The sequence below is a fragment of the Trachemys scripta genome, chromosome 11 (genome assembly GCF_013100865.1).
Source record: "Trachemys scripta elegans isolate TJP31775 chromosome 11, CAS_Tse_1.0, whole genome shotgun sequence".
Lineage (NCBI taxonomy): Eukaryota > Metazoa > Chordata > Testudines > Emydidae > Trachemys > Trachemys scripta.
In genome coordinates this window covers 3395451-3408921 of record NC_048308.1, presented here as the reverse complement: position 1 = coordinate 3408921, position 13471 = coordinate 3395451, and the positions used below count along the sequence as shown (strand labels likewise).

Below are 13471 nucleotides of genomic sequence, written 5' to 3'. Positions count from 1 at the left end.
CTTGGCAAAATAGGAACCTGTATGAAAAGCAGAAGGATCATTAGCCATCCCCACTAAAACAGAGGGCAATACATAGAGAGCAGTCAGATGCTGTAACAGCCTCAATCTTGCTAGAGGTGTCCGTGAACTCTGTTATAACAGCAGTGGTCCAAAACCAGGGGCGGCTGTAGCTTTTTTGCTGCCCCAAGCACGGCAGGCAGGCAGGCTAGCTTCGGCGGCATGCCTGCGGGAGGTCCCTGGTCCCGCGGATTCGGCGGCATGCCTGCGGGAGGTCCCCGGTCCCGCGGATTCGGTGGCATGCCTGCAGGAGGTCCCTGGTCCCGCGGATTCGGCGGCATGCCTGCGGGAGGTCCCTGGTCCCGCAGATTCGGCAGCATGCCTGCGGGAGGTCCCTGGTCCCGCGGATTCGGCGGCATGCCTGCGGGAGGTCCCTGGTCCTGCGGATTCGGCGGCATGCCTGCAGGAGGTCCACCGGTCCTGCAGCTTTGGCGTACCCGCTGCTGAATTGCCGCCAAAGCCGTGGGACCGGCGGACCTCCCCCAGGCATGCCACCGAAGGCTGCCTGACTGCCGCCCTTGCAGGGACCGGCAGGGCGCCCCCCGCGGCTTGCCGCCCCAGGCACGCGCTTGGAGCACTGGTGCCTGGAGCCGCTGCTGTCCAAAACATCTTTGACTAGACAGGAGTTTGTGCCATTTCCTTTCACATGCGAATCTAGTTACAAAATCCCAAACCCTAATCCCCTCTAGACTGGACTATTATAACATGCTCTGATCATGTGGGCACCCAGAAAGTAAAGCTGCTACTTTACGCGGTTGCCTTTCTGCTAAGCAAGACAGACCAGTGAGAACACACTGCGCTAGGTCTTCACAGACGTCGTTGCTGGTCCCGTTCTGAGTCCAGTTCAAGATTCTGAATAGCTAAAGTCCCTTATTTGTCATAGAAAGGCCTCCCCTTCCATCTCCTCCTGATTTGGTGGTCCTGACCATGACACTGCTCCTGTTCCCCCGCTCCTCCTTTTATCTTCACTCAGAAACTTTCAGCTGGTCTGCCTCTCCCCTCCTTCTGGACCTCAGAACAAGTGTATAGATTCTTGATGTATAATGCAAGACAAGCTGTACCCATATATACCAATATTTGAGTCATGAGACTTATCCCGCCAAATCTCTGTGATGCCAAATAAATCATAATTCAGCTTATGGACTGATACTTCCAGTTCTTACAGTTTGTTCCCCATACTCCTTGGATTTGTGTATAGACATATAGAGACCTGACAAAATCATTGGTGTCCACACGGATGAGTAGTGTGGGGGTAGCGGTCAGAGGGGTAGCTGAGCCTCTGTAATGTCTTAGATGCGGGTTCTAGCAGGCAGCACGCCTCCCGGGACATCATGTCTCTCTCAGGAGGGAGTCCCTGGTTTCCACCACCCTACTCTGCCTCCTCTTTGGTGCAGTGGCCACGAACTTCCCTGCCTTGAGACAGGTGGCTCCCCCTCCTCGGCCACTGGGGTCTGCTCCTCTCCTCCTTTCCCAGTGCAGCATACTGCATACAGCATATTAACCAGAGAAACTGGAGCAGTTCCAAATACAGAATTAAAGAGGGAATAAACCCACCTTGTAGCATTTTCTCAATGTACTGAAGCAGCTTTTTCAATCATTCGCATCCCTGAGGAAAGAAGATCATAAGGCATCTTGTTACTGGTTTTTAAACTTTGATTTTTAATTTATAAGCACTACCATGTAAATCAAGAAATCATACAAGACTTTAAAATACACAAAGGAGATGTTAGTTGGCAACCAAAGAAAATGCAGCGACATATATATCTAGGTATATACGATGCTCGACAGCATAGTATTTCAGCTCCTAAAGACAAATAGGAAGGAATAATAGTGGATACAACAAGTTTACTTCAAGAGCTTCAGGAATGGTGCTGATTTCTAAAGGTCAGATCCCCATCTGGCATAAATTGTCATTGACTTAAATGAGGTTATGACAGTTTACAGCTGCTGAACATCTGCCTCGAAATCTACATCCAGGAGCCTTATTATCCACATGTTCAAAGATTTTTAACAAAAAGAAGAGAACCAGTACTAGGCATGCTTTAGTCTTGTCTGTAACTTTCTAAATAGTATTAAATAACATGTAGAACTGTTCGCCCCAAGACAAATGTACCATGAGTCCAGTATTTAATTTCTGTATTGCCCATTCATAGCTAGCAATGACTGCCACATATCCTGGAATTTATTAGTCCAAGTCTGATCTCAGATCTGAGAATTTTGCCAGGTCGTAAAAGCAAAATGTGGATGCTGAATCCTATCTGTCCCAGTGAAGTGTAATTTTCCCTTTGGCAACCACTGCCACTCTCCATACAGACTAATAAGGCTAGTGCAGCACCTTCCAAACATCATTTAATTTAATTAATGGAGATATCCTATCTCCTAGAACTGGATGGGACCTTGAAAGGTCATTGAGTCCAGCCCCCTGCCTTCACTAGCAGGACCAAGTACTGATTTTGCCCTAGATTCCCTAAGTGGCCCCCTCAAGGATTGAACTCACAACCCCTGGGTTTAGCAGGCCAATGCTCAAACCACTGAGCTATCCCTCTCCTCATTTGATAGGGTGGCGGTTCTCTACGATGAATACTGCAAAATATGAATAGAGTTTCACATTGTGTGGTAAATGGAAACAGAGCAACGTATAGGTTTTATATCTACCATACATAGTAATTAAATGCTTTGGTCTTACATGTGGGTATTATCTTTGTTTTTTCTAGTGTAGAATTAATTAGTTGGTACAATTAAAAATGACATTTGTTTTAGATCAAAACTAATCATTTTAGAAACTTTAATTTATAGATCCAGAGGCATCACTACATGGGCAACCAGGTTCTGAAGGTCTTTGCAGCGAAAGATGATGAGGTGAGATAAATGAATTTTAAGTTGAGTGGCGGCTCACTGTGAATTAATGGTAACGAATCTGGCAATAAAGTTGGCATAGGGGTCCTTTGGTGTTAATAAAACCAATACATTCTTCACTATGCAACTTACAAAGGTCCAGATCCAGCTCTCATAGAGGTCAGTGGGAGCTGGATTGAGCCCAAAATCAATATCATGTGTCCAATCAGAAATGAGAAATTTGTAAGTTTCACTGTTGTTTAATTATACCTGGGAAGGCTGCAAGTAGCTCATATTTGCCATGTTTGTAAATGGTGGCTTGATTCTGTGTGGATCATGTTATCTCAGACTGTCTCATGGAATGCAAAGCATGGTTTTTATTTTTTTCAAAATTTGAAATGTTGCAAGCTGATGTAAAACTCAGCAGAAAAAAATACAGAGGCAGTCAGCAAGGTTTCTTTCTCTTCAAGGCCTAATGATTATGAGGAAAAAGGAAAATAAATTGCTATAACCAGAAAAGGAGCCCAAACTCTCCAACTTGGGGTTCAAGCAAGCCTTATGACTTCCTAGCAGCCATTTTATAGTCCTCCCTCTGGACATCTGTGCAAGGGGACAGGGAACCTGAACTGAGGTTTAACCTTTTTGTTCACTAGTGACTATGTAATGCCCCTGCACTCATTCTCTCTCACATTTAAAATGAAATCTGGGTCTACTGTCAACATTCAAGAAAATAGAAACTTCCAAAACAAAGCCCTGAAAGTACCATTTCTTCCTTCCTTTCTATCCTGCCATTTCACGTAGAACCCTTTCCATTTTTGTTTTGAAAGGGTGATATGTACAGGATCTAAAGATAGTCCCTACTTTTTAATATATCCACGGTTGTGACCAGATTTGAACTGTGCCGATTGCTGTGTCTTTTGGAGGTAAAAGGTGGTGTTTAAGTCAAGCTGCTGACTAAAGGTGGAGACGTCCTTGTCTTCGCAAGTGCTTTTGGATTCAGCGTGAAAGTTGGTCTGAATAGCTTTTAACCAGGGCTTGTATGAACTTCCTTGACAGGCCGCAGCAGTTGCTCTTTCTGCTCTGATTCATGCTTTGGATGAGTTGGATGTCGTGGCCATAGTACGTTATGCTTATGACAGAAGATCTAATCCTCAGGTTGGCGTAGCCTTTCCATGTATCAAGGATGCCTATGAGGTAACATTTTGACTTAATATAATGCCTTTCTTCAGAGAGTCTTTAAATCCTTCTTTGCAAACATTAATTAATGAAGCTTCACAACAAAGCAAATTACGTATGAGTTTGCAGTATGATAAGGCAGGAAAAGAGGCCAGTGTGATTTTGGGTTGTACGCGGAGACACCAATCACAGAGCAAGGAGATAATCTCCTCTTACTATAAATCTGTGATGAGACCATATCTGGAATATTGCAGTCATTTCTGGACATCTAAATACTAACAAATTGGGAATTCTGAGCAGCCAGTTAAAATCATTAAGATGCTGGAAGAAATAATTGTCACTAGAACCAGTAGAACTCTGCTAGAAATGTTGTTAACTTTTGCTGAATTTCCCCTCCCCAGAATCTGTGAAATTTGGGGGAGATTTGCAGGGTTTGGAATTTTTTTTAGAGTGAATTCACTGCAAATGCACATCGTAGAACAAAACAGTATGTTTAAATGTGTGTCTTTATTGTATAGTTTTAATATCGACTTCTATTTTACCCCATTTTATTTTTAAAAATTTCCCCCCTCACCTCTCTGACATCTGTATTCCCTCGCAGATCTTTGAATTCCCTTATATCATTGGTTATCAACCTTTTCCATACTATGAACCTCTTATAACAGAAAAATATTTTGGGACCTCATTGCCATCCTAGCTATAAAGAAAGGGAGGTGGCCATGAACCTGCTAGAACTTGTTCGCAGCCCTTGGTTGAAAACCCATGCTCTAGATCTTCAGTCAAACATTTGATTTTCTTCATAGCAAAGCAGTTAAGAAGGGAGGGGACAAGAAAAAACATTCAGTATTTGTAACTTTAAAAGTTGTGGTCAGATTGTTCACTGATTTATACTCCATGTTACCCCATAGAATGCATGTTAGTGCAGAATGTGGGTCCAATAGCTGTCAAATGGCTTTTCAAACATATCTTGCTGCACTGAATAAAGCACATGAGTGGGAAGTTTGTGCTAAAGTAATCAGCAGTGAAATAGTTGACATTTAATTTTGTTGTCATTAAGTTTTTGATTTGACATCCCATTGAATTGAATGGGGGCTGGACTTGATGACTTGCGTGTCGTAGGTGGTCGATAAATCTATCACCATGGTTCCGGTTTTTAGATTCCACTGGAAGCCATCCTCAGTGTGACTAGTAATGTCAAGATCCTGGTTGTAGCAACTCCATCCTGATCTGAAACCAGCCTGTTCCTTTGGCAGGATGGCCTCAAAGATGGGGTGAGATGGACCAGTAAGACCCTCTCCATTAACTTGCAAATTGTGGAGAGGAATGCTGTTGGGTAATGGCTGGTGGCATCATTTGTTGGTTTCCCATGTTTGAGCAGGGTAATGACTACAGCCTTAAACCAGCTTTTTGGGATCTTTATCTTGAATGTAATGCAGGGACTAGGTCTGTGAACGATGTTTATCCATTTGGTCGCAAATTCTTAAGGAATTTGTGGTAAATGTGGTCCTTGCCAGCAGCTTTTCCACTTCTAATGGCCATGAGGGCCTTGTTTATTTCTTCTTTAATATATGGGAATGAGAGCGGTGAAGTGGCAGGGCTTTGTGGGACATTTAGAAAGAGTTCTTCCTGACCCTTCTGTCTAGTCAGCTTGTCAGTTCTGGTCTTCAGAGAAGACTTCCCAGAGAGCTCCCAGGGAAGGTGGGAGACAACAGCACTGGCCATCACTTTTGATTACTGGTATTTTACTAGCTCGGCAGCTCCAAGCTTATGGCGTGCCCAGGCTTTATGACTGGAATGAGTGAACTCAAGACTCTCCACTGTCTAGTTCCGGGGTCGGCAACCTTCAGCACGCCAGCCCGCACTGCTTCCCGTAGCTCCCATTGGCTGGGAACGGCAAACCGCAGCCACTGGGAGCTGCGGGTGGCCATGCAAATGTAAACAAAGTGTCTCGCAGCCCACCAGCGGATTACCCTGACGGGCTGGAGGTTGCCCACCACTGGTCTAGATAATACTTAGTCCTGCCATGAGTGCAGGGGACTGGACTAGATGACCTCTCGAGGTCCCTCCCAGCCCTATGATTCTATGACTTCTCAAGGTCCCTCCCAGCCCTACATTTCTATGATTCTACATTTTCTTTATTTCACACCTCTCAGAGATACTGTTTGAGTTAGTCTGTCTCTGGAAGATAGTGCTGGATTGTTTCACGTTGCATTTGGGAAGGTTTCCTTTGTAACCAGAAGGGCTAGAAATGTCGTTTTTTAAAAAAATGAATGCTTTACATCACATCACACCCACACCCTAAAAGCTGTACAGCATATGTTTCCAGTGATCTTACTTGTGAGAGATTATTCAGAGAGCTAAATTATGTATAGGTTGGATAAGGGGGTGGACATAAGCCTTTGTATTTTTAAAGGGTATAAACATAAGAGATGGAAAAGAATTATTTAAGGTGCTATACACTGGAGGAGGTATATGAAAAAAAAATTAGGCTGGGAATGTCAAAACCAACTTGCTTGATGGTAAGATGCAGTAGGCTACAGAACAGTCTCTCACAGGTAGTGATGAAAGCTCCATTGCATGGGATATTTAACGCTGGGTTGGACAGAGCTCTAGGCAACAATCCTAAACTAGCAGGATGATGGACCAGGTGATCCAATAGGTCTAATAAATGGCTAGAGCATTACTGACACATTTTTTTAATCATCCTGATATTTGTGAACTTAAGAATTATGTTAAATATTGTCCTTACCATTTGTATTGTACTACAGTTCTTAGTACATCAAACTATTTCAATTTGTACAGTTTCTAGATTTCTGATTTCCTTATACTCCCGCTGCCTTTACTTCTGGAACTAACTATACATTTTCACTTCAAGTTCACTTGCTTCTCTTTTGTTTTTCCCCCCTTAGTGTCTGATATATGTGCAGTTACCCTTCATGGAAGACTTACGACAATACATGTTTTCCTCTTTGAAAAACAATAAAAAGTACACTCCTACAGGTGAGTAGGTCCCTTATTGTCTCACTAATTGGCTGCAGCCTAATACCATAACTTTAAGTCACTCTAAAATACGTGGAATGTTTGACTTTCCCTTGAAAACATAATCTGATGTGGAAAAAGTCAGTTTGGTCAGCTCATCAGAACTTCGTCTGGTTAGCTGGAGACTGAGTGGCTCTAAGGATTGCACACAGCCTTTCAACACGACACTGCAGGCTAAAGTCTGGCTCAGGTTAAATGATCACAAGCTGTCATCTGAACCTTTATGATTTTAGGGAGAACTGGTTAATCCCCCATGACACAGTCAGTCTTTGGCCTCTCTTTTGAGACTGTCAGCAAAGGGTTTCTTTGTGATGGGGTTCACACTGTAGACCTCTCTACTTTAGGAACTGCACTGAGAACCAGCAGCTCCTTCAGATAGGCCATCTATCAGCCACTTTCCTATGCATACCGTGATGTAATCTACAAGTGCAAAGCTGGTGTTTAAATTTGTGTGCAAGTATTAGTGCTGAAGAAGCAGGCACACACTGGTGCTGGGATTCAGACAGAAGGCCAAGGTGAAAACCCCAGAGTGTTCGGTTCACTGTCCCAAGAGTCTGGAGTAGATTGGATTAGTGGGGTAATGTGTAATCCAGACTGTGTTCTGGATGTTCTCATTTGTTGTAAGGCCCACTCTGAAAAGGAACAATAATCTGACAGTCAGGACATGAAGCTTTCGATTTCCTGCCTGTAACAGGCAGTTTGAAAGCAGAAATTTAACAACCCATCTTACCAAGGCAATAATTGACTATTGTGAACTGAGTTAATTTACATTTGTAACTTTTAAAAGTTGCATTACTCCATTTAGTTCTCCAAACCAACTGTTCTCCTCATTTTCCAAGTGGCCTATAAACCTTCTGTTACAAATAAAAACATCTTGGAAAAGAAGAAAAATGGAAGCAGAAAGGCAGCAGTAACTGAGATCTTCACAAAACTGAAAGGCTCTGTAACTTTACATTGTAGTCCTTAAACAATGCAGGGTTTTCATTACTGTGTCCATCATCCATGTTCATTATCAGCCTGTCTGTATCCCCAGGGAATATAAAACATAGCGAATTCTGGGGCATTTGATGCCTTTGTTAAAATCTCATATTCTGAAGTGAATCTTTGTGGGTGAATTATTACAAGCAGATCTGTCTGCAAGTGTATTTAATCTTTTTTGTGCATATTTATATTTGTTGGTTTAGAGGATCAGTTATCTGCAGTTGACTCTCTGATTGATTCTATGAGTTTGGTTTATGAAGATGATGATGGGGAGACAACCGAAGACATATTTAAAACCAGCAAAATACCAAACCCTCAGTTTCAGAGGTTATATCAGGTGAGATGATAAACTTTCAGGTTAAAACTTTTCCTGTTTCTACACACTCCTCCCCCTCTTTTTCAGAGTTGTGTGAAAAGACTTGGATTGTGACAGGTGGAAGTTAAATGAATTAATCCGTAGATCCGGAGAGGCTACTAGCTTGTGCCTTGCCACCGGCATCAGTTTCAGACTGAATATTTCTAGCTCCCTGCATCGTAAGAGTTTGAACAGGCAGTCTAGCAAAGCCTTATCATCTAAGGAAACCCAGGCCAGCCAGGATATGTTGGGCCATTTACAAGTAAGGCATGTGCTTGAGAAACAGCTGCATCTTCTTTCTAGATAAAGAACCGATGTCCCGTGTTCTGTTTGCCACTGTAGACCAACTTATGCAGCACTGCCCACCCAAACTCCATCCTTTATTGCTGTTCCACTTGCCTGGTCCAGTGCAACATAATCAGTGCAGTATCCCTTGTTATTTATTTATTTTACTTGGCAACAAGCTGAAAGTGTACTTCCAACATAAAATATGTTTAGTATCAGATTTTTATACTGATAATGCGTAACTGCGTGATAGAAATTATTGTTGGGAAACTGGGTAATAGTTGGAGGCTTTGTCCCTCAGGTTTGTTTTGTGTTTTGGCAAGGAGGAGGCAGTTGAAGAGGGGATGCCTCCTCCCCTTCCCCTTTTAGGCAGGGGCAGAGATTGACTTTAAATCTTGGGAGGGTCTTAATTCTTCATTCTCTACCCCAGCAAACCCTGAAAACATCCACCTGCACCATCTGCTACTGCATCCAGCAGTTATAGATAAGTGTGTTAGCTTGGTGTTTCTGCTAAAATGATCAGCAGTGAAACAGTTAACAGTGTTGACACTTAAAATATCCTCATTGGGCTTCAGAGTTAACACATTTTAGAGATAAATGGAGCAGTTCACACTTGATTCAGAGCTATTGTTTCAAACTGTCGGCGTTTTGATTTACATTTGTTTCACATCTGAAGGTTTTCTTTGCAACCATGAAGGCGAGAGACTTAATTATGCCCCAGAATTTAAGGGTTCATTTTAAAAAAAGATGTGACAAATTCAAAAAGATGGGCAATTATGATGCAATTTATGCAGCTGCATAAGCATGTTATACACGGGGCCATGGATAGAATATTGTAGAATGTGGGTTTCTGCTCTGAAAAGTGACTAAAATGACACTGTGGGGGTCCATCCTTATTGTGTCTCACTGATTCCAGATGAAATTTGCACATTTTACAAGTTAAAAAATGTTTTCCCTACGTGCCTGCAAATTCAGCCTGGGTGAATGAGACCGGAATGAATCTTTCAAAAGGTTGTATTAAACCAGTTACAAAAATCTCACCTGAACTTCTAGACATCTGGAGGTTAGCCAGTGTCCTAACACTTTGAGGACCAACTGGTTCCTAAGCGTTTTGTTGAGGCTGTCTGCCTGCTGCTCGGGAAAGCAAGTCAGGACTCTTCCCTGCAATCAGTCCGAACGGGCCCTGTCCATCTGACCTATCTAGGAGATCTTCATTCTGTGTGCATCACTATGGAATCTGAGTTCCCTAGGGAGCCCTTTCATTGTGAATTGCCACCTTCTGCAACCAAATTCTGATCCTTCCTTCAGGCTAGTAATGCAAGGCACATCTGGGGTTTAAGCAGAGCAGAGTACGTTGCTGACAGCTTACACGAATGGGAGAGTGAGCCTGGAAGCAGGGTAGCAGCATGAGGCTGCCTGGTTGCCAAGGAAGTGGAAGAGGAATATGAGGCTCGAAGGAAAGGGGAAGGGACGGACTGAGATAGAAACTTCAGGATAAATATACAGAGAGTTCTATTTATTTAGCTTAGGTGTTTCCAAGGTGCCTATCACCTCACTGACCTGCTCCCGCACACAGCAGCCAGAAGCCCTCTTCCTTGTGGAACAGTCTCTTATCCTCTTAGTCTACGGGTTAAAATAACATCAAAAGTCTTGTCACACCCACAAAAGCAGCTGGATGTAAATAAATATAGGCAGCTCTTGCTTCTCAGTCCTGTTACTGCAGCTGACTCACAGAAGACCTTAGGATACAGTAGCCTACAATACATATTCAAATCAGATTCACGTCTTGCTTTTGTGAGTTGAATTCAGTCCCCTAACGCTGTTTTAATATTGTTTTGGTATTACACGAGCCATTGCTACAGCTTCCAGCAACATCTTTATTCTTTTTCAAAATAATGATGCCTTAAATCCTTACAAGTGTTTTTCAATCTGTTGCTTTGTGCAACTGCCTCCTTTTGAACGTGTATGCTAATGTGGATTGCACTCTGAATGGCAGCATGGAAGAGCGTCGGTATTGATGTGCAACGTATGATAGGGATCGGTGTTATTGGCACCTCTTCAGCATGAATGTGGAGGGTTTTTTGTTTTGTTTTTCTTTCTTAAATTGAGGTCATGCCTGACGGCCAACAAGGGAGCATAACTGTTTGCTTGGCGTTTTGAATACTTACCCACACATTTATACATAATATATATTGTACAGTGCATTTCAGTAGCAAATGTTCCTCAGATACACAAACATACATCTACACTGGCTTCCCACTCATTTCATATCAATTCAGAAGTGCCTGCTTTGTTTTTAAAACTCTCCATGGAAATTCTTCAGCCCACCTCATTGACCTGGTCTGTCGCTGTCCTCCCGTTAATCTAGCACTGGCCTCCTCTTTGTCTGCTGTCTTGCCACTGTTGTGAAAGAACCTTCTCTTCTGTAGCTCCTGCCATCTGTTCGAGCCTTCATGTGCCTCTGTCAGCCTCATCCGTTCTCTCGCTCTTTTCAAATCTAATCTGAAAAAATATCTATTCTCTTTTATCTGTGCCTTTTAATTTCTCTCTCTTTCTATTTGCTCATAGGTACATAATGACTTCTGTTGAATATCCAGATATGATTGACCCAAGAGGAAATGTTTACTTTGAGGGACAATAAAGCTTGATGTTTACTGAAGCAGGAAGTCAATGTGTATATATATTGTTACCTGTATTCAGAATGTCTCCATCAGAAATATCTGAAAATCTCTCTCACATGACCATGAATTTAAACAGTCATTTCCTTTGAAACTAACATTTGAAAGGTAAATTGAAGTTAGGCAGCTGGAAGGAGAAAGCAACTGTTTAGTTCCTGGGAGTTAAGTAATAGTTTTCACAGAATTTATTGCAGCCAGTGAGGATGCTGTCATTTGCTTGTGAGAGCTGTTTGGTTTATATTGTTGTTAATCTCTTAGGAGGTCCTCAGGAAGTTGCTCTCATCACATGACTGTTTTCAGCCAATCTTGAGCCAGGATATTTCTCACCTATGTAGTAATAGTCATTGTATAAAACGAGAAGGTGTTTTGCCAAATACGGGTGAATTGTAAAATGCAACCTGAAAACCCTTCTCCTCACCAGCCCGCTCTGTCCTCACAGTGCCTGCAGCATAAAGCTTTTCATCCTGACAAGCCACTGCCACCCACTGAACAACATCTGTTAGAAATGTTGGAGATACCTCAAGAGGTGAGAGAAAGATGCCAGGCTCCTCTTGAAAAAATAAAGGCACTTTTCCCCCTGAAAGATGCCGGCAAGAAGAAAGAACAGAAGACTGCTCAAGATGTCTTCAAAGACAAGTAAGTTGAAGGGGTTTTTATGGATTTTTTTAAGCATTTCAGATTGTTTTTGTTGACTATAGCAGGCTTGAAATCTTTTGTACGTGAGACCAATCACTTGTGGATAGACTATCTTGTGATGCCAAACCGTCTGTAGATAGAGTACCTTGCTGTAGTGTGCTCTGCATGACTGGGTAGGATTTTTGGGTTTGTTTTTATTTTTTTTGGTCCCAGTATCTAGTTCCCAGGGTGCAAGGGATTGTGAACTCTGTGGTCTGTGGAAACAACACATAAAGTTTCATGGGAACATCTGTGGGAAATGGAAAGGAGTCAAAAAATCTGGAGAACATGTACAATGTACATTGTTAACGAATGTATGTATTCGTTGTCGTATGAGTAGTAATCAAATGGTTTGAATAAGGACCACAAAAGGTCTCGTTCAGTTTAAGAGCATATGCATTATACCATGGAGATAGATAAATACTTCAGAGCTTTAAACTGGTTGTAAAAGAAGTCTTCCATCTTGGTATGCTGTTTACATTGTTCAGTAGCTTCTATTTGAATGCTAAGTCGAAGGAAAAGCAGGTTGATTTTCATACTATAGTCTGCTATGTTCTGTGCGTTTATTTCTTGAAAAGCCAAGTCATTGTGGGCTCCTCCAAAGACTTTTATTCGAATCAACAATTTTTAGAATAGAAATTGTTCCTGCTGCTATTATTAACTATAATGTGTTTGCCTCACTTGTATTTGTACAGTTAATCCTTTTTCTCACAGCCCCGTGTGGGCTTTGCAGTCTGTCAGCTCTCTGGTTAGCTCAGATAGTCTTTCATTCGCTGGTGAAGGGTTCTCTGCAGCCATTTCCCTACGTTGTGCAGTAGGGCCCCTTCTGCCTGGCTGTTATGGGAAGACCACATTAAGACTGCTCCTGTCCCTGGTATCTAACCCAGCTTCTTCTTTGACCCTGGTCCTCTGCTTTTTCCTGCCTCTGTCTCAGGGATTCTTACGTCTAGATGCCTTTAGATCACATGCTTGCTCCTAGTCATATGAGTTACAACTATGACTCCCAATTTTCAATGGCCAGAGTGTGTAACAGATGAACAGATCACCCAAGGAGCAGTGCACTGTTACAGGTATATTTACCTTTAAGCTACAGTATACAGAGATGGCATTAAATTTTGGGGTTCCTAGTGAGGCTGATCTTACGATGTGTGTGAGTCATCCTGCTCTCCTTGTCCCTAGTTCATAGTCTTCAAAGTGTAAACTTTCTGGGACAATGTCCCTAGTTGGAACAACCTCTTTCCTTTCCAGTTGCAATAGCAGGACTTACCTTCTGCCTACCATCACTGCCCTGGGAGAGCTGCTTCTGGTGTTGGAAGCCTTAAGAGCTGGTTCCCACAGACGTATTTTCTCCCCTCCAGGAGATTTGATGGGCAGGTGCCTATTATTGTAA

The 13471-nt window shown here is 42.6% G+C and overlaps 1 protein-coding gene across 1 annotated transcript in view; it reads left to right on the top strand.

Annotated features, from left to right (window-relative positions):
* XRCC5 (X-ray repair cross complementing 5) overlaps positions 1 to 13471 on the top strand; it is a gene marked incomplete in the record, with an annotated part of 65925 nt that overhangs the window by 20960 nt on the left and 31494 nt on the right. Inside the window, 5 exon segments of the mRNA XM_034785435.1 lie at positions 2854 to 2916; positions 3949 to 4086; positions 6978 to 7068; positions 8292 to 8425; positions 11846 to 12042. Coding sequence (XP_034641326.1) covers positions 2854 to 2916; positions 3949 to 4086; positions 6978 to 7068; positions 8292 to 8425; positions 11846 to 12042 — 623 coding nt within the window.